The sequence below is a fragment of the Megalobrama amblycephala genome, linkage group LG13 (assembly GCF_018812025.1).
Source record: "Megalobrama amblycephala isolate DHTTF-2021 linkage group LG13, ASM1881202v1, whole genome shotgun sequence".
In the NCBI taxonomy this organism is placed as follows: Eukaryota; Metazoa; Chordata; class Actinopteri; order Cypriniformes; family Xenocyprididae; genus Megalobrama; species Megalobrama amblycephala.
The window spans coordinates 30,794,442-30,816,585 of NC_063056.1; the positions used below are offsets into that span (position 1 = coordinate 30,794,442).

The following is a 22,144-nucleotide window of genomic DNA, read 5'->3' on the forward strand; positions in this document are numbered from 1 at the left end:
TTTTGTGATTGTCATGTAAACTAAGCATTCTGGTGCACTCTGACAAGAAAATAAGTGGAAAAAAACAACATTTGCTTCAAGTAAAAAAACTAACAAAAAAAATTTTATTGACACTAGGGCTGGGCATTGACACAAATTTCACAACTGAATTTCATTTTGATTCAGAAGCTTGCGATTTGATTTCAATTTGATTACCTTCAATTCAATATTGATTAATTCGGGGCCTGACAGGTGCAGTACATGGTAAATTTCCTTAAAGAAAAAAATATGTCTCGACTAATGCTGTAAACTATACAGGGAAGCACAGTTGGTACATCATTATATTATTAAAGGTTAAAATTAATTTATTTGTAGGCTGCTTACATATAAATTACACATAGTGAAGTTTTTATAATAACATTACAATAAATTTTTAATGACATAATTATGTTTCGCCAAGAAAGATCACGACAGCTCGAGACGTATATGGTCTGCGGTCTATGGGAAAGTAGCCAATTTTCGATTCTTGTGAGGTTTATTGTGCCTGCAAATTCACCCTGACATATAGGGCCCTATTTTAACGATCTAAACGCAAAGTGTAAAGAGCACGGTGCAGGTGCACTCAGGGCGTGTCCAAATCCACTTTTGCTATTTTAACGACTGAAAAACGGTCCGTGCGCCGGGGCGCATTTTTGAAATGGGTTGTCCCTATTCTCTTAATGAGTAATGGGCGTAACGTTCAATAAACCAATCAGAGTGTCATCTCCCATTCCCTTTAAGAGCGAGATGCGCTCGCGCCATGGCGGATTGCTATTTACATGGCGTACACACGATGAGTCAGTTAATATATATGTGTGTGTATTGGCACGATTGTTTAATTAATTAGCCAATTTCGTTCATTTATAAGTAGTAATAGGCTGAATTTAAAAGAGGTAGCCTAATTCTAATACACGCAATGACTATTTATCATTACATTTTTATATTTATGTAGCCTACACAATAATATTCTTTTACACTGTAATCCTTTTGTTTTTAATATTTGGCATGTTTGTGTGATGGGCATCCCTGTGTGTAATACGCAAAGTCAACGCGCACTGTGGACGCGCCCAGAGGCGCAGTTTCTACCAACGCGCTCTAACAAAAAAATATTGTGCCATTGACTTTAGACTTTAGACCAGGTTTGAGTTGGTCTATGGCGCAGTCTATTTTCAGCTCCTTAAAATAGCAATGCGCCGGCAATGCGCCTGAACACACCTCTTTTTTAGACCAGCACGCCCATGGGCGCACTAACTGGCGCAAATGCATTTACTAATTTAAGGACGTGGCGCTGAACGGGAAAACGCGAACGGCGCCGGACGCAAACTAGCAAACACACTTGCGCTGCGCCTTGCGTCGCATTGCGCCGGGTGTATTATAGGGCCCATAATATGTTGTTGCTTCATTAAAAACCTGCGCTATACATTTAAAAGAAATGTCTTTTAATTATGTGTGTGTGTGTATATATGTATTCCTTGTTTATCAGTTTTTTGACATTACAAATTTTAGCATAGAACTAAAATACTTTCTTGACTGTTGTCATGTCATAAGCTGTCATTAGATTACTGTGTGAATTTTTTATTTGTGGATTTGGGTTCAGGGTTCAGGATGTGAAATTTTGAAATAAATGTTTGTTATATATTTTGGTTGCAGTTGTGAGTTAATAAAAATTTAACTGGTTGTGTAAAATAGGCTCAAAATATCGAAATATTGATCGAATCGAATCGTATCACAGAACTTTTTGAGGTATCGGAAAATATCGAATCGCTGGCTATGAGAATCGATATTGTATCGAATCGTGATGAACTGTCCGATTTACACCCCTACACGATTCACATAAATGACATATTTTGATTCAAAAGGTTTGCAGGTATGTAGTTAATACATTAACTAATGTTAATAAATGAGACCTTTTTGTAAAGTGTTCCCAATATATTCATAAAAAATATATTTTGATCGAATAAATGCAGCCTTGGTGAGCAATAAGAGACTTCTTTCAAAAACATAAAAAAATCTTACTAACCCCAAACATGAATGGTAGTGTAGATAATGTTTTATCACTTGGAACTTATGCTTTGCTTGAAAAGAGTACTTGTGCTATATTTCTTTTAATTAATGTCACTTGAATGTCACATTTTGACATTTTGTTATCTAATGCAATGACATTCAGACATTTTTAAGTTTGGCTTAAATGTCCAAATGCTTTTTGGGGCCACAACTTCTATACAGAATTACTTTAGGGGTCATCGTCAAATGAGCTTGGAAGGAACCGTAAGTGAGTACACAGCGAGTGTGATCACATGACCACTGCTGTTTCTCCAGCCTCTTTTTTTCATATTACCTGTCAATAATTCCTTTAATTTGGTTGTCTTTCTCCATCTGCTGCTGTCTCAGTCTCCTCTCGCTGTCCTCCAGTCGGCTCTGATACTGCAGCAGGATTTTATTGGTCTGCTGCTCCTGAGTTAACAGCCTCCTCTCGTACTCCTCCAGCTTACGGTGTGACATCATCAGACGCTCCTTCAAAGAGTTGATCTCCTCCTCGTATTCACGCACCTGCGTCCAGACAAGAGACGAGGACAGTGGGCATGTTATCACAGCAGATGTTACCCTCATCTTGATGGTTTCGTTGAGGCAGTAAGGTAAGCTACTCCTAGTGTCCTGTGTTGATGAGTGACTAACTAAAAGTATAAAAAAAAAAAAAAAAAAAAAAAATATATATATATATATATATATATATATATATATATTAAATAAAAATACAATTAAATAAAATAAAAGAATAAAAGTATTAAAAATAATTTTTGAAAATTATAATTAACAAGATATTGTCCATTAAATGGCTTTAATTAACTTTCGAAATGGTTTAAATTTTAAAAAAAGTAAAAAAAAAAATTAAAAGTATTAAAAAATGAACTGAATAATTTGTGAAAAATCATAGTTAAAAAGGTATTATCCATTAAATGGATTTAATAAATTTTCAAAATATTATTAAAATCTACAAAAACTGTAAAAAAATATGAAATAAATGTAAAAAATTTATAAAAAATTATAAATAAAAAAGTAAAATTAAATAAAAGTAAAAACAAAAGTATTAAATTTGTATAATTTAATACTAAAATTATAATTTGTGAAAAAATATAATGAACAAGACATTATCCATTAAATGGCTTTAATAAACTTTCAAAAAATTATTAAAATCTACAAAAAATTCAAAAAAGGTAAAGTATTAAATAAATGTAAAAATAAAAATTAAATAAAAAAAATGTAATTAAAAATGTTATAATGAAATTATTAAAACATGAACTGAATAATTTGTGAAAATTACAATTAACAAAATAGTATAATGGCTTTAATAATGGCTTTAATAAATAAATGGCTTTAATAAATAAACTTTCAAAATATTATTAAAATTTACAAAAAAAAAATATAAAAATGAAAGTATTAAATAGCCTAAGTGAAAAAAAATAAATAAAAAATGTAAATAAAATTAAATAATTAAAAAATATAAAGTATTAAAATGTAAAAATTATAATTAACAAGATATTATCCATTAAATGGCTTTAAAAAAACTTTCAAAATATAATTAGACATGATATATGAGGACAGTGGACATGTTATCACAGCAGACGTTATAAAATTACAGTAAAGTTGGGCGTACATGGTACGATTTTTGCTGTCTTACAAGCTCAAGATGATTTTTTTTCTCTCAGGAGAAATCACGTGGAAATTGTTGATGCTCGCATGGTCGTGGCTTGTATTGTGTGAGAGGAATTACAAGCCGAGCCGACTTCCCAAGTGTCCACCCTTAATGTTATAAAGCTACTCCTAGTGTCCAGCATGGATGATTGACTAACAAAAAGTGGTGATGCTACAAAAAATCTGGCATCATTTACTTACTCTCATGTTGTTCCAAATCCTTTCTTTCTTCTGTGGAAAAAGGTACATTTCTGAAGGATATCCAGGGCATGATATTCTTCAAAAATTAATCTTTTGTGCAAAGAAAGAAAGTCACGCGGGTTTCAAACAACATCAGGGTTAGTAAATAATGACTGTTTTTATCATTTTGTAGCTAAGCCATTTTCAAAACAGTGTGGTTTTTCCAGTAATGAGCAAATTTCAGATTTTGGCCAAAATTCTGCAACTTGTAAGGAAGCATGGTTTTGCTCCCTACAGCTTTTCCGCAAGGAATGTGTCATTCATGCATGAAAATATTGCCTATGTGGGCAACTACAGTCAATGCAAATGAACAAATTCTCCTTGCAAAACACATGGGAATGAGAAAATGTACAAAAAGATGCTGATTCATAACTGATTTTAATGGCAGATTTTGAAGATGAAACTGTCCTTTAATAGGCACACTGAGACACAATGAAACAAGGTTGTGTGTCACCTCTACACAAACGTCCAGACGGGGGAACAGAGGGTAAAGAGCAGCCAGGACGTACTGATTGAAAGCCCATGCTGCTCTCTCCTGTAGTCTGTTTACAGCAAAATGCTGTTCATTCTCATTTGATATTTAAATAATGCATAAATCAGGCACCATCTGTTGCCAAGGTGAAAGACATGATATGCATTTCCTTGACATTTGTGTGCTGAGACACAGCTGCACTCAGACAACTGAGTGTCTTGGGACACTTGGTATACGGAGACAGGTTCATTTGCACGAGGACAAATTTGGAATCGAGTTCGAGTTTAGACCAAGAACAAGCTCACAACATTTACATCACAACAGCCTTCTAAAATGGCAATATCTGTTGGTTTAATGAAAATAAACCCAAAGCACATAGCTAGTATAGCTGGTTGAGAAACAGAGAAACGCACCCTGTCCAAACGTGACTCGTCCATGCTCTTGGAATACTCCTTTAGCTTGAATTCTTCTCTGTCGATGCGGGAACTTTCTATGTCAGCAGAAAGATGGGGCATGTTGGACACCCATGCGACCGTTCGCTCAGAAGCAGGGGTCGAGGGGTTGAGAGTGGTTGGAGATTGGGAAGAGCCCTGAGGAAAAGAACAAAACATCATGTAAGTATGGAAACAGGCATTTGGGTTGCAATATTTTCACTACACAGTTTGGGGTTGGTGAGATTTTTAATGTTTTTGAAAATAGTGTCTTATGCTCACCAAGGGTGCATTTATTTGAAAAAATGACAAATGAAATATTATTACAATTTAAAAAAAAAATTCTATTTGAATACATTTTAAAATTTTCAGCATCATTACTCCAGGCTTCAGTGTCACACACTCAAAAAAATGAATTGAGAGCAGGAATTCCATCCTATAAACATGCGTATGTGAGTGCTCAACACAGCCACCACTCTTCTGCATAACAAAATTCAGAAACATCACAGAAAGTCTTCTAAATGTCCAACATAACTGAACATTAAACACTAACATAAACTAATAACATCTTTCCCTTACTGAAAAACACATAAAATAACACTTTAATCCCTAAATTTACTCTCCTAATGCAGTCCCTTGCAAAGCATGCTGGGAACTACAGATCCACTGCCCAGTTAGTTATGTGAACATTAATTTTTGCATTTCACTCAGCAAAGTTAAGTTGACTGAACAAACACTTAAGTAAAGCTGACAATACTCATTTTTAGTAGAAACAACTCAATTCAATTAAGTTCATGTAGTTACATGAGTTTTTAAGTAATGCGAACAAGGATGTTTGAGTGAAACTAACAACAATGAAAGTTTTTTTTTTTTTTTTTTTTTTTGAGTGCATGATCCTTCAGAAATCATTCTAATATGCTGATTTGCTGCTCAAGAAACATTCCTCTTATAATTACAAATGTTGGCAAAGTATTATTATCAATATTGGAAATCTTGTGATGCTTCACATTTTTGTGAAAACCGAGATCAATTTATTCTGGATTCTTTGATGTATAGAAAGTAAACAAACAAACAAACAAAAAAACAGGAATATAAATATTTTCTAACATTATAAAAGTCTTTATTGCCACTTTTGATCAATTTAATGCATCCTTGCTGAATAAAAGTATTAATTTATTTGAGCAAAAATTTAATTATTAAGTATGCTGGCTAATTTTATTATGCTATCTACAACCAATGAAAGTGTAGTGTTTTCATTATGTTTAACACATTTTAGCATGTTTAAATCCATTTTACAGAATTCTGCAGATTTTTCTCTAAAATCTGCACAAAAATGTGAAAAAGTTTTGTATGTGATAAATATACCTAAATATTGCTGAGTTTTTAAATAAATAAATGTAATAATTTGTGAAAAGTATAATTAACAAGATATTATCTATTAAATAACTTTAATAAACATTTAAATATTATTAAAATCTGCAAAACATGTGAAAAACAACTTGTGTGGCATTTTATATCTCTTTTTATAGTGAAATAAATATTTATTTAAAATAACCAAATTTATCACTATGTTTTCCATTCAGAAATTGTGGTGTGATAAATATCGCTGATTTTTTATAAAAATAGTTAAAATGACAATCAAAATATTGCCAACTTGGTGGCTTTTTTTAATTGGTGCCACATTTTTTCCATGCCTTTCCATCACAAATGACTGGAAAAAGATTTTTTAAAAATAATTTTAAATAGATCACACACAAAAAGAAATAGCTAAAGAAATACTAAACACATGTTTGATAACAGGTATAGTAGGAATGGTTTCTGATCCGGACACCTGTTTGCTCATGGTAGGCTTCAGCAGATGCTGTTGCTGGACCTGCTGCCGTTCCTGATGTGATTTCGATTGCTGTGTGGACTGTGGCGTTCCGCCCTGAGAGCCCTGGGATCCCTGGCTCTCCCTGGTGGAGCTCTGCTGATGCGGCAGGCCAGGGGGGGTGCTGTCCTTGACGGAGAGTTGCTGCCGAGGACCTTGCTGCCGGCCCCCGAAGCCGGACTCTGGGGACTGAAGCAGGTTTCCACTCTGCGGCCTGGTTTTTGCCGCAGGGGCGGCGGCAGAACTCACGGAAAGCTGATGTGAGGGTTGCGATTTCATGCGCTGTGTGGGAGGAGCCATAGAGGTTTGACGGACAGGCTGAACGGTGGAAGGAGGCGTGGCTAGTGATGAATGAGATGTGCCGGTCTGCGATGCCATGCCTGCCATCTGCTGCTGCTCCTGGTCATGAGACACATGCTTAAATAACAACTACCATTTCTGTCACTCATTTCTAAATCAATTTACTTAAATTGGATGTAAACAATAGATAATATAACAATATTTTACAGATTTAATGCTTTCAAGGACAGAATGTTTTTGCTATTGAATGTTTGCTATTTAAATGTATGCTTGTCTTTAATGAATGGATTGGATTCATCTCACGATCCCTGTTTTATAATGAAGGTATGAAGTCTTTTCATTTGTATTTCTAACACAAATTACTTTATAATTGTTGCTGAAGCATGCCTATCACAAAACCAAGACCAGATACTGACGCTACATCCATAGACAAATGATGTATAATTTGTTAACTTCTGTAACATTTGTGGACAGTTGTCTATACAGTGAATGCAAAAAGTGACGTTGGGCCCGCCAGCTGGGATCAGTTGTGCCATCAGGTTAAAGGGGTCATGACACGAGAAATACATTTTTCCTATATCTTTTCACATATAAGAGGTCTTTGTACCATTAAAACATCCTACAAGATTCACAGCTTAAAATGTTCTCCTCATTAGAAAAAACAAACAATCAAAAAAACATTTAACCAAGCTCCACGTTTGGATATTGTGGGATCTGTGATGTCACATGGGCAAATACATTTGCATATGCAAGACATTGATAAATAGTTTTACATCATAAGCCCCGCCCAGAGTGGGTGGTTCGAACAGGAGTGGTTACATTGGTGCCGTGACCCAGATGGGAGTGAAGTTTAGGGTGGTGAGTGTAACGGACGGAGGCCGGTAAGGGATGTGCGTGTAAACCTCACTTCCCTGATCTCAAGAGACAGTAACTGACGCTAGAGACTGCAGTCTTTAGCCTCCTTGTTAGAGCGTCTGACTCCCATGCCGGTGGACCCGAGTTTGAGTCCCGCTTAGAGTGGGTGGTTCGAACAGGAGTGGTTACATTGGTGCCGTGACCCAGATGGGAGTGAAGTTTAGGGTGGTGAGTGTAACGGATGTAGGCCGGTAAGGGATGTGCGTGTAAACCTCACTTCCCTGATCTCAAGAGCCAGCAACTGATGCTAGAGACTGCAGTCTTCAGCCTCCTTGTTAGAGTGTCTGACTCCCATGCCGGTGGACCCGGGTTCGAGTCCCACTTACAGCGGGCAGTTCGAACAGGAGGGGTTACATTGGTGCTGTGACCCAGATGGGAGTGAGGTTTAGGGGGGTGAGTGTAACGGATGTAGGCCGGTAAGGGATGTGTGTGTAAACCTCACTCCCCTGATCTCAAGAGATGCTCTAGCAACTGACGCTAGAGACTGCGGTCTTTAGCCTCCTAGTTAGAGCGTCGACTCCCATGCCGGCGGACCCGGATTCGAGTCCTGCTTAGAGCGGGTGGTTTGAACAGGAGGGGTTAAATTGGTGCCGTGACCCAGATGGGAGTGAAGTTTAGGGTGGTGAGTGTAACGGACGTAGGCCGGTAAGGGATGTGCGTGTAAACCTCACTTCCCTGATCTCAAGAGCCAGCAACTGATGCTAGAGACTGCAGTCTTCAGCCTCCTTGTTAGAGAGTCTGACTCCCATGCCGGTGGACCCGGGTTCGAGTCCCACTTACAGCGGGCAGTTCAAACAGGAGGGGTTACATTGGTGCTGTGACCCAGATGGGAGTGAGGTTTAGGGGGGTGAGTGTAACGGATGTAGGCCGGTAAGGGATGTGTGTGTAAACCTCACTCCCCTGATCTCAAGAGATGCTCTAGCAACTGACGCTAGAGACTGCGGTCTTTAGCCTCCTAGTTAGAGCGTCGACTCCCATGCTGGCGGACCCGGATTCGAGTCCTGCTTAGAGCGGGTGGTTTGAACAGGAGGGGTTAAATTGGTGCCGTGACCCAGATGGGAGTGAAGTTTAGGGTGGTGAGTGTAACGGACGTAGGCCGGTAAGGGATGTGCATGTAAACCTCACTTCCCTGATCTCAAGAGCCAGCAACTGATGCTAGAGACTGCAGTCTTCAGCCTCCTTGTTAGAGCGTCTGACTCCCATGCCGGTGGACCCGGGTTCGAGTCCCACTTACAGCGGGCAGTTCAAACTGGAGGGGTTACATTGGTGCTGTGACCCAGATGGGAGTGAGGTTTAGGGGGGTGAGTGTAACGGATGTAGGCCGGTAAGGGATGTGTGTGTAAACCTCACTCCCCTGATCTCAAGAGATGCTCTAACAACTGACGCTAGAGACTGCGGTCTTTAGCCTCCTAGTTTGAGCATCGACTCCCATGCCGGCGGACCCGGATTCGAGTCCTGCTTAGAGCGGGTGGTTTGAACAGGAGGGGTTAAATTGGTGCCGTGACCCAGATGGGAGTGAAGTTTAGGGTGGTGAGTGTAACGGACGTAGGCCGGTAAGGGATGTGCGTGTAAACCTCACTTCCCTGATCTCAAGAGCCAGCAACTGATGCTAGAGACTGCAGTCTTCAGCCTCCTTGTTAGAGCGTCTGACTCCCATGCCGGTGGACCCGGGTTCGAGTCCCACTTACAGCGGGCAGTTCGAACAGGAGGGGTTACATTGGTGCTGTGACCCAGATGGGAGTGAGGTTTAGGGGGGTGAGTGTAACGGATGTAGGCCGGTAAGGGATGTGTGTGTAAACCTCACTCCCCTGATCTCCAGAGATGCTCTAGCAACTGACGCTAGAGACTGCGGTCTTTAACCTCCTAGTTAGAGCGTCGACTCCCATGCTGGCGGACCCGGATTCGAGTCCTGCTTAGAGCGGGTGGTTTGAACAGGAGGGGTTAAATTGGTGCCGTGACCCAGATGGGAGTGAAGTTTAGGGTGGTGAGTGTAACGGACGTAGGCCGGTTAGGGATGTGCGTGTAAACCTCACTTCCCTGATCTCAAGAGACAGCAACTGACGCTAGAGACTGCAGTCTTTAGCCTCCTTGTTAGAGCGTCTGACTCCCATGCCGGTGGACCCGGGTTCGAATGCCACTTACAGCGGGCAGTTCGAACAGGAGGGGTTACGTTGGTGCTGTGACCCAGATGGGAGTGAGGTTTAGGGGGGTGAGTGTAACGGATGTAGGCCGGTAAGGGATGTGTGTGTAAACCTCACTCCCCTGATCTCAAGAGTTGCTCTAGCAACTGACGCTAGAGACTGCGGTCTTTAGCCTCCTAGTTAGAGCGTCGACTCCCATGCTGGCAGACCCGGATTCGAGTCCCGCTTAGAGCGGGTGGTTTGAACAGGAGGGGTTAAATTGGTGCCGTGACCCGGATGGGAGTGAGGTTTAGGGGGTGAGTGTAACGGATGTAGTCCTGTAAGAGCTGTGTGTGTAAACCTCACTCCCCTGATCTCAAGAGGCGCTCTAGCAACGGACACTAGAGACTGTGGTCTTTAGCCTCCTTGTTAGAGTGCCAGACTGCCATGCCGGCAGACCCGGGTTCGAGTCTTGCTTCGAGCAGGCGGTTCGAACAGGAGGGGTTACACTGACACCTGTCTACACCAGACACAAGCATCATGTCAAACGCAAACCCATTATAATCACTTATGCTGTCTACGCTTGGGACAGTATACAGATACCCGCTCAATTTCTGATGTACTCTACATGCTTGAGTCTGCTCACAACAGGACAAATGGAAGAGTAAAAGAACGTTCGTTTTGAAGGATCCAGATTAAATTGCTTGTTTGTATCTCTGTACAGACTTCAGAAGGATCCCTGTATTAGGAACAAGGGGATAGTTTATTTTTAATGTTGTCCCAATCACGTCGGATGATTATATGTTTGTTAAGAGCACTTCTCTAATATGTTTACTATCTTTCTTTAGTGTGTAATGTTGCTGTTTGTGCATGAAAATGTTCTGCAAAGTTATAAAGCACAAATTCACTCCAAAGGGAGTTATTCTCTATATCAGTAAGCACTGTTTCTGAACTCCCTGAAATGCCTTGATTGGAGTCTTTAGTTGTCTTCTGGGAACAAACACGTCACAATAATCCTCGTTTAAATAAGTCCCGCTCAAAGCATACAAAAAAGGGGGGCGAGGCCTGGTTGAGTTGCATTAGTAGTATGTCACAGTTATGGTAAGGGGCGTGACATTTCCCAAACACGCTCAAAACGGTTGACCAATCAAAACAGAATCAATCAAAAAAACAATCAAAAGCTAACTATGGTCGCAAGTTCTGTCAAATTATGTTGGTAATGACAGAACTTGCGACCATAGTTGGCTTTGGGAAATGAGCGTTACTGACAGACTGGGAAGAGAGGTGCAACAACAATGTCAAATATGTGAAAAATAATGTGTTTTTTGAACATTTAAGCATGAAAACCTATTCTAGTAGACCCCAAAAACAAAATCAAGACTTTGTAAAAGGGCATAATAGGTCCTTTTTAAGATCAAAATCATAGTCAAGAAAATACCTGCATGTGCATCGAGAGCTGGCGTCCCCTGTAGTCACTCTGGTTATGGCGGCTGTAGTCGTCACTGTAGCTGTGGGAGTGAATAATGCTCGGTTGACCCAGATGAGGGCCTGGTCTGAGGGTGGAGAGGTCTTCGCTTCGGGAGAAACCACCATGGGCGAACTGCGGGATGTACGTTGGGTGAGAGGCATCTGGCTCAGGGGCCAGCAGGAGAGGAGGAGGAGGTTGGGCTCGACTGTGCTGGTGGTGAAGCTGAGGCCCATCAGCAGCGAGGTGGAACAGAGGGTTCTGGAAGGAGAGGGGGTAGCGGAGGGCGGCGGCTTGCTGCTGTTGCTGTTGGGACAGCGAGTCGGTGGTGGCTCCCATCTGGCTCAGTTGGCTCAACCTCAGACCCCCGGACATACTGGAACCACCGGATCCGGCTGACATACGCCCTCCGGCACGCAGCTGACCTCCGAGGCCTCCTCCCAAGGCCGCGAGCCCACCGTAGCTGGCGAGGCCGGCAATCGAGGCCTGGGAAGAGTTGAGCATGTCCCCCATAGACTGCAGGTTAGAGACGCTGTTCATTCTTGAGTCCTGGAGGTCCATCATAGAAATGTTTTCATTAACACCTAGAACCTACGGGCGAGAGCGCTGCAGCTACCTGCCGGGCGCAGCAGTTGTGGGGCGGTTTATGCATGTGGCTTGACTGCATGTGAGTATACAGTGATGTGTGTATTAACTTGAGGGTAATAATTCACCCAAAAATGAAATTTCTGTCATTATTTACTCACTGTCATATGCAGTTATTTTTTCAGTGGAACGTAAAATCATATTTTTAGGCAGCTATTTTTCATACAGTTTGTCAAAAAAAATACAAAATAAAAAATAAAATAAATAAAATAAATAAATAAATAATAACATAAAAAATAGCCAAGACAAATTATATTTAATTATATTTAATTATTTAAATATTATATATGATATATAAATAATAGTCATAAACAATTACTATTTGCTTGTACATGAGGATAATTAACTGAATTTAACTGAATTCAAAATGTTCATTAAAAGCACCATAATTTTTATAATATGGCTCAATTGTGTCATTAAATGTGTCATTGTTACATAGTTTAATGTTAGTGTAAAAAATTTCCATTTAAAACAAAATAATGCTTAGCTTATTGATTATAGTTATACAGAAGTTTTTTTTTTTTTTTTTTTTAGATTATATTTACAGCATTTTCAAAAAATTCTGTTGTATAATAAATGATAATATAAAAAAACAGACACAAGGTGTCCTGGTAATGATGTTACAATTATATTTAAATATTAAAATATAATATTATAGACAATATAATATTTAAATTATGGTAAATAATATAATATTATATAATAATAAATAATATAACAATACACAATTACCATCAGCTTTTATAGGAGAAATATAAATATCAAAACTTTTATAAATATAAAACTTTTGTAATTTTTAAAAACTTTTTTTGGAGAATGACATGCAGTATTCTGAGATTTTGAAGCCAAAGTACAGCTGAAATGGATGACAAAAGTCAAATGAATTAAAAATGACACCGTGTGTCAGTCTGAGACAAAACCTAACATGGCAGGTGCCATTTGTGCCATATTTAATTGTCAATGAATGTCAATATCAGTATTATATCAAATATCAATATTATTTTAAAATATTTTATAATATATAATTATTTTAAATTCTGAAAACATATCACTATAAAGATTCCACATGAAAGTGCAGGATATAATAATCACAAAATTTAAATTTTTGGGTGAAATATTAATTTTTGTATTGTATATCAGGACCCTGAATCCCAAATGGTGATGGAAGATTAACATAAAGAATCTCTTGATGTATTGACTGCACCCACATCATCTTGTAGCCCTCTTTCCATGCTTGGATGGTATTTGACCATGCAGTAAGCAGGTCAGTGGCGCTTCCTTCTCCGACAGGAACAAAGCGAACCCTCAGAAAAGCTGGTGAAACGTGTGCTAGGGAGTGAGCTGTTATTCAAATGAGAATTTGGACCAGACAGCACTGACCATTGTCATAAAAGAATTCTAAATGAAAGGGAGTATTATTTAATCAGAACCCCCCACCCTATCAGAACCACTGCCCTTTGGGACTTACCTTTGGGTCTGGATCAGTAATATCAGAACTGCTAGTGCAGTACGCTGGACTGGAGCGGGCCAACGGGGGGCGGGCGACATAGAAAACTTCTTTAGATGAGGCTCGGTGAGGATGATCGCGATCCACAAATCCCCCGATTCCAGGCCGGGTTGGAGGCGCTCCGCCACTGGACATGGCAGAGGTTGGAGAGGGCAGGCGAGTGATCTCGATTGAACTTTATGAGATATGAGAAAGTTAACATGTAAAAAAGTAATAGTTCTAAAACAGGATATGTAAAATAGAATAAAAAAGCTTAAAATAGAAAGCAGAATGAAACAATAAAGAAATAAAATTCTGTAAAAGTTTTTAGCGCTCATTTGCATCTCCACTCCCTGGCTTAAATGCCTTAAAATAATGACTAAGTAGGCAGACTAACTAGGTTTTGGAAAATAGTTTCTTCTCCAAGGTTCTGCAAAAGTGACACAAATAACATATGCATATAAAGACACCAGACGCTACCTGTTGAGGTCTCTCATCATGAGGTTCTGGAACTCCGATGAGACGCCCCTGTTGAAGCTGGGCCTGGAAAGCAGCCTATCTGTCTGTCTCTCTGGAGGCTGTCTGTCTGTCTGATGACTGGGCTGTCTCTGGAGGTGCGGGTTACGGAGGGCCATGCTGATGTCATTTAGAAGGCGGGGCAATGGTCCGAGTTTGATGATGGCATCCTTTGGCACAATAAAAACAGACAGAGAACAGGAGACCAACCTGATGACCGATCAAAAACGTAAGTAGACAATCGCAATCATCTTCATCTAGATCATCAAACAGCATCTACCTTGCTTAGTTGTGCCATGACTTCCCACAGAAGACTGTGCAGGATCGACAGCTCCCTTCCCAAGTCGATGTAGCCCTCAAAAGCAACTGCGTTGCTCACGGTATCGAGATTGGAGATCTCGTATAGAAATTGCTGCATGGAGCCCCACTCCATCTCTAAAAACTCATTCATAAAGCACATGTACTCCTCCTTACTGCCAAACCTGTAATACAGTGAACAATCGGTGAGGTTTCAAGGCTGGATATAGTCAGTAGGAGCATCGAATGTTCTGTCAATGATAAAGATGATAATGCTCATCATCATCAGTAACAGCTGCACAGTTTGTTATAGCTTAATGGAAAATGATCTGGGCTGACAGCCCAAACTTCATAATGTAACTCATAATACTGGAGCGCTAAAGAGATCCCTATCACTATTGTGTCCTTGATCAAAGACACTTAACCCAAAGTTAAAATGACTGTCCCAGATCAATTATTTTAAGTGCTGAAAAAGTGATTGTAGGCATCATAACATTATAAAAGTACAATAAAGTTCAATATTTGCTACATATTACATTATACGGTGTTATTGAAGTTTTAGTGATTTTAAAGATTAATTTTAAGTGAGCTTTAGATGACACAAAAAATACAATTTCTACATGTAGAAATAGGGAAAATGAGAATGCACAAATAAATATCAAACATGGATAAAAGTAATAAAATAAAATAAAATATAAAATAAAATAGAATAAAATTGTGATAACCAATATGGTCCCAATATATTATGCATACTGAATCAAAATGGGGAAAATGAGAATGCAAATATCCAATGCGGATAAACTAAACTAAACTAAACTAAAATAAAATTGTGATAACCAATATAGGTCCCAATATATTATGTAAACTGAAATAGAATGGGGAAAATTAGAATGCAAATATCCAATGTGGATAAACTAAACTAAACTAAACTAAAATAAACTAAAATAAAATTGTAATAACCAATATGGTCCCAATGTATTATGTATACTCAGAATGGGGAAAATGAGAATGCAAATATCCAATGTGGATAAAAATAAAATAAAATAAAATAAAATAAAATAAAATAAAATAAAATAAAATAAAATAATGATAACCAATATGGTCCCAATATATTATGCATCCTGAATCAGAATGGGGAAAATGAGAATGCAAATATCCAATGTGGATAAAATAAAATAAAATAAAATAAAATAAAATAAAATAAAATAAAATTCTGATAACCAATATGATCCCAATATATTATGTATACTGAAATACAATGGGGAAAATAAGAATGCACAAAAATCCAATGTGGATAAAATAAAATAAAATAACATAACATAACATAACATAACATAACATAACATAACATAACATAACATAACATAACATAAAATAATATCAGTTGATAACCAATATGGTCCCATTATATCATGTATCCCATATATGCATGAGGAAAATGAGAATGCACAATTAAATATCTTATGTGGAAAAATATAAAATCTTGTTGACAACCAATATGGTCCCAATATATCATCCATCTCCAATCAGAATGGTTACCCCACTGAAAAGACCAGCTTAAATGCAAGTTACAGTATTCTGAGCATAAAGCAAAAATGATGACATGTTAATAAAGTTAAAAGACCTTAAGGAAGTGTTTACTGACTTTGAGAAGTTTGCAAGGTTCTGCACAACTTTGGCTATGAGGGTGAGTGTGCGCGAAGTCTGTTCATCTGGGTATTCCTGTGTGAGATTGAATAAGGATGGCGACATGACGGCTGGACACAGGAAGCGCAGGAAGAGGGAACCACTGATCAGTCGATCTGCAATGTCCTCTCTTCCTCTCTCAGCGCATCGAACGCGCCAGGACGCAAAGACCTCTTTCAGTTCTCTTGGAAACGCACTGGGAAAAACAAACAATAACGATTATTTCCATTAAGATGAAAGCACTTTGTGTGATATCATGTTTTCACTGTCCCTTCATTTAAAAGATATTAAAGTATATAAGCCTGGAAATTCATGATGAAGGATAATGTGCATCATCATAAAATCTTCACCATGCAATCTTAAGAAAGATTTTTAAAAAGATCTGCAATCATAACTACTGTATCATTAAAAAGTGGTTTTGCCTCTTAAACTGCTTTAAAGAGTCACAGTTGTAAAAACAACACCATTAAATGTATAATTTTTCACTGTCCTGTGGTGTGGTGCGCATAATTAAATATAAATTGTATACATTTTAATCTAAAATCTACCCAGAATTTCAAAACTAGTAAGGGGCTGTTCACACAGTATGTGTTCTTGCATCTGTACCAGCTGCTGTTATTATTATTATTCATTTGTTTTTTGGTATGTAAATGTGCTATAGTTATGTATTTGATTTTGATTTTGATTTTGAAGTAGGATGAGTGCGCTTTTGTGGTCCAAAAAAAGAAAGAATGGCATACTGCATTAGAACAACACCAGGGTGAGTAAATGATGACTTAATTTTCATTTCAGGGTGAACTATCCCTTCAAGATGGTGTGTCCATTTAAAAACAACTCAAGACTGTTCAAAAACAGCTTTGTAACTAACCAATGAGAGTTGACGATTTTACAGAGTGCAAGCTCACAGCACATCCGGAGGTTGGCTTGATGTTCGGGCAGTACAGAAGGTGGAGTTCTCATTGGGTCGACTTCACAGTTCTCTTCTGACTCATACAGCGCTCGGATAAAATCACCTAAATTCAAATGAAGCCTTTAACGTGTGAGCATACAGCAACAGAAACAATGACAACTCTCAAAACGATCTCAAAATCTGAGGAACTCTCACCTAAAACGTCTTTGAGGTACTTATGTCCAATGAGTTTGAGGTACTCTTCTATGGCTTTGGTGGCCAGGGTGTTCTCTCTGAAGATAAGGTGCTCTCGGTCAATAAATCGGTCCACCTCGCACATTGCCATGTCTGAAAGAAAATCCTTGTGCAGAGGAAAAGAAGAGACATCTGTAATCACTTCACAATTACCTTGCATATAAAAAAAATCAAGATAGAACCAAGTAAGTGACTGATTTGGAGTGCCCTAGACAGGCAGCAACTCTGTGTGCCAGTGTTGTTATTGTTCACTTAAGCTAAAACTAGTAAAAACCTTTTCCGTTAATTGAAATAAAGCTAAAATAAAATGAATGAAAATATGAAAATCTTATACTTCAAATTAGAAATGTTGCCTTGGCAACTAACTGAAAAAAAAAAATAAAATTAAAGGTGCCCAAGAATGCATTTTCACAAGATGTAATATAAGTCTAAGTTATCCCCTGAATGTGTCTGTGAAGTTTCAGCTCATAGATTTTTTTAAATTAATTTTTTTAACTGCCTATTTTGGGGCATCATTAACTATGCACTGATTTTTTCAGCGCGCCGCCCCTTTAATTCGCGTGCTCCCTGCCACACGAGCTCTGGATTATATTACAGCACATTTACAAAGTTCACACAGCTAATATAACCCTCAAATGGATCTTTACAAGATGTTCGTCATGCATGCTGTATGCATGCTTCAAATTATGTGAGTATAGTATTTATTTGGATGTTTACATTTGATTCTGAATGAGTTTGATGGTGCTCTGTGGCTAACGGCTAATGCTACACTGTTGGAGAAATTTATAAAGAATGAAGTTGTGTTTATGAATTATACAGACTGCAAGTGTTTAAAAATGAAAATAGCGACGGCTCTTGTCTCCGTGAATACAGTAAGAAACGATGGTAACTTTAACCACATTTAACAGTATATTAGCAACATGCTAACGAAACATTTAGATAGACAATTTACAAATATCACTAAAAATATCATGCTATTATGGATCATGTCAGTTTGTTATTGCTCCATCTGCCATTTTCGCAGTTGTTCTTGCTTACCTAGTCTGTTGATTCACCTGTGCAGATCCAGACGTTACTGGCTGCCCTTGTCTAATGCCTTTCATAATGTTGGGAACATGGGCTGGCATATGCAAATATTGGGGGCGTACACCCCGACTGTTACGTAATAGTCGGTGTTATGTTGAGATCCGCGTGTTTTCCGGAAGTCTTTTAAACAAATGAGATTTACATAAGAAAGAGAAAGCAATGGAGTTTGAAACTCAATGTATGTCTTTTCCATGTACTGAACTCTTGTTATTTAACTATGCCAAGGTAAATTCAAATTTTGAATCTAGGGCACCTTTAAGTTGAAGTACTAAAATTACTAAAACTAAAAGTGAAATAAAAATAAAATACATACATTAAAGCTTGAGAGTTGACTTCTTTCAAATAGTTTGTGTTAGCATGTTGCTAATTAAATTTTCAATTTTTGTTTTGATTCTCCAAAAATGTACAAAAAATACACAAATATAAGGCGAAATAGTAAATTTTTTATTAGATTAAACTATTTTTTCAATAATTTTCAGTATTAAATGAAATATTAGCAGGTCCTAGATTTAAACATGGGCAAATTAGTTAAATGGAGCTGAAAGCATTTGATTGTTAGCTGAAAATAACTTTTCAAAAGTATATTTATAATCAAGTGTAACTTGAGCTTGTCACAATTGGACAAGCAGAGACGGGTAGGTTTAGGGATATGTAAAGTGGGAAGAGTTGGATCTGGATCCAACCTCGCCCCCTGGATCTTGTGTTCTGCAATGAGGACAATCTGAAAATTTTACCTAGACAAGCTTTTGCGTCAGGAGCATGCATATAATGCCTTAAAATTCTGTCTAGGTAGGTTTTTGAACATACTTCCAATATACATTATTCAAATAAAGTCCTACCTTGGCCTTCCCTGTGCTCTGCAGGATGTGCACCAGAGCACAGGCCACTTCCTCTTTGCTCTTGACACTCAGCAGTGGCTCCAGAACCGCGCACAGCGTTCGGTAGTTGTTGGTGACATACTCTGCAAACTCTTTATACAGCTCCATTGGCAGGATGCTCATGGTCTGAAAACGCGACTTGAGCCGCAGGGAGGCGTTGATGATTTTGCCCCCTCCCACACCGCCACCCTTGGCCAGGACGCTGGGCTGAATGACGGGGTACCATTGCTCCACAAACTGACGACCAGTGATGCTGGAAATGGGGATGCTGACCAAGCCAAGGTATGTGCTCTTCTCCTGTTATGATGAAGGAAATTGACAAAAAATTATGATCAGTCACCTTAAAACAGCAGGATGCACCAATTCTTAGCTAATGAGGAGCTAATAAAAGGCTAGTATCATTTAGCTACAAAAAAATTGTTCTAACAGCAATGTTAGAAACATTAGAACTGCTTGTCAAGTGCAGTTTTGTATTTTTTAATATAGTTTTCTATTTCCTGTTGAAACAGGAAATACACTACCCTAGATGGTCTAAAGTATGAACAAAAAGCCACAAAACTCCAGTCTTTAAGTACTCATTTAGGGTTTAATCTCTAGCAAAAGGGCATGAGGTGGTCTTTTACCTTGCGTCTTTTTTTGTCCGTCTCTTTGTAAAGATGAAGGCGGAGGTTGCGGACAGCTGGCAGGTTGTTGAACTCAAAGTGCTCACCCCAGAACACAGTATCGGTTCGGGGTTTGCTGGTGGTGCGGGCGTAAAGCATGTCATCCAAGCACAGTTCACAATAATAGCGCTTTTTGGGTGGGAGTTCACGGGCCTCGATGATCCACAGCTTCAGAACATTGTCGACGCGTCGACTGTTGTCCTGAGTGTGGGAAACACATGATCATACTTGCATCATATATAAACTATAGGTGAGGGTGGTGAGAGGGTTAGCAGAACTTTAAATATGCCATCAAGCATGCAGACAGACAGGAGAGATTGCAAGTTTGCGGGTGGCAGAGCTTTAGAAAGGATAATGATCTGAATTACTGTTAGTCTAACACCTACTGCGTGTCTAAAGTGCTGGAGTGGTCGTAGAGAATGATGTTTCAGAGAAAGATGAGTCATTTAGACCCATCAAAATGGAACTGGAACATTCGTTTTCTACTGGCATTTTTAGATCCACTAAATACACCCTTAAAAACAGATTTCTAAAGCTCTAGTCCTTTCATTAAAAATACAGCGATGTTAATATGCTACAGTGATGGTCTTAGGTACTCTGAGGTTCTTCAAAGATAGTTTCACATAACCAGACTGACATAAAGCAACCAATCACTGTTCATTCTGTTTTTACATGCTGTTTATAGACCTTATGTAGCCCCACCCCTTTTCATCGCTGCACTCGTTGTGTTCTGTCTTCCGATTTGTATTTCCACAGCATGAAGGTAAGATCTTACAGATTAACGAATGAACCACTCCTTTTATAATCTTCCTGCTCAACTGACATTTAAAGTACAGTAAGTAAATCCACTTCACCAGCTAATTACTCTTCGACAGCGATGCCATTGAAATATAAAAACTTTTAATTAAAACTTTGAATATCTTTCAAAGCATTTGTGTACACATGGCAATGATTTCACAAATTCACACAAAGCACATATTGTACCTTGTAAACATTACTTTGTTTTCAGGTGGACTGGTAAAAACTGTGCAACCCAAAATCCCAGAAGTTATGTATTAATTCTGATTAGAGCTTTCCAGTTTTGTTGGTCAGTGAACAGACTGTGACTCCATCTGTGACTATGTCAAAGAAACTATGGTACACGAAAAAAAAAACAATGATATTCCCATGGTAAATGTCCAAAATCATGGTATTATCAAGGCACCATATGCTCAGATCATGTTTTTGTCAGTGAGAGCTTCATTGGTTTGCTATGAACTAATCAGTGATGCACGTCTGTGGCTTTTTCTATCACTTCGGAAACTTCTTCAACTAGTCAGCTAATAAACCAAACTAATGAACACCCTTGGTCTGTCCTCATTTATTGTAATATTGACAATGCATCTGTTGCAAGACTGAGCGGGCTGATCATTTTTGGACGCCAGTGTCATGTTCTCCACGCAATGTGATTCAGCCCAAACTCCTGCTGCCTGAACATCTGGACGAGTCAATTTCACCAAGACACTTTTTAAAGTCTATTCAAAAATCTCACAACAGACAGAGCCAACATGAGAGATAATATATGTCTGAAGGAGAATCCAGTATTCTGCATCAGCCTTTGGGATACATCCAAGCATACCAGATTAAAAAAGCAAGCATTTGTGTCCTACAAATACCAGTAGAGGGTATACCAGTAGATTTATATCCTACAAATACCAGTAGAGGGTAAAATGAGTGTAAAGACGGAAATGACAGAAGAGGTTGTTACTGAAGTAGACTGATGCAGTCGTGGAGGAAGAAGAAAGAGAAAAAGAGAGTTCCTCCCTTTCTTTTTCTTCTTTATACTCACTTTGTTTGGTTTGACAGCTCTCTGTAGATTCTCTATCCATTTGTCTCGCTCCGCAGCCGACCGACAGGCAAAACACTTTGTTCCTGAAGCAGTTGTCACCTAAGGAAAGGAATAATGAGTTTCCCTATTTTAACCATCAGTGTAATTGTAATAAGAAGAAAAAGCAAAATTCCACAGGGCACTGGAACTAATGCAGTCATGAATTAAACTCGATTTCTATGCCACTAGTGGCAACAAATGGAATTGCAAAAAATCATACAGACAGGAATATGTACCATTCAGAACTGAACTGATTATGCCTTTTAAATTGTATTTTAATCCCTGAATTTGAAATGAATTTGAATTCAGGTAGCAAACAGGATGCAGAATTGTTAGTTAGAACTATAGAACGA

At 38.5% G+C, this 22,144-nt stretch overlaps 1 protein-coding gene across 10 annotated transcripts in view; it reads right to left on the reverse strand.

The window, feature by feature from the left end:
• Positions 1–22,144, reverse strand: part of syngap1b (synaptic Ras GTPase activating protein 1b) — a 161,333-nt gene that overhangs the window by 23,554 nt on the left and 115,635 nt on the right. For 8 of the 10 annotated variants that reach the window (XR_007179020.1, XM_048152835.1, XM_048152829.1 and 5 more), the window contains 13 exons: positions 21,753–21,851; positions 19,886–20,125; positions 19,224–19,559; positions 17,260–17,404; positions 17,023–17,167; positions 16,114–16,350; positions 14,452–14,653; positions 14,136–14,341; positions 13,638–13,851; positions 11,498–12,073; positions 6,686–7,123; positions 4,837–5,013; positions 2,357–2,568 (listed from right to left, as the gene is read on the reverse strand). Coding sequence is in view for 9 of the 10 variants with exons in the window: in XM_048152835.1 (XP_048008792.1) it covers positions 2,357–2,568; positions 4,837–5,013; positions 6,686–7,123; positions 11,498–12,073; positions 13,638–13,851; positions 14,136–14,341; positions 14,452–14,653; positions 16,114–16,350; positions 17,023–17,167; positions 17,260–17,404; positions 19,224–19,559; positions 19,886–20,125; positions 21,753–21,851 (3,227 nt within the window). In the remaining variant the exon portion in view is untranslated. The remainder of the gene's footprint in view (positions 1–2,356; positions 2,569–4,836; positions 5,014–6,685; positions 7,124–11,497; positions 12,074–13,637; positions 13,852–14,135; positions 14,342–14,451; positions 14,654–16,113; positions 16,351–17,022; positions 17,168–17,259; positions 17,405–19,223; positions 19,560–19,885; positions 20,126–21,752; positions 21,852–22,144) is intronic. The other 2 variants (XM_048152830.1, XM_048152831.1) reach the window with 2 other exon arrangements.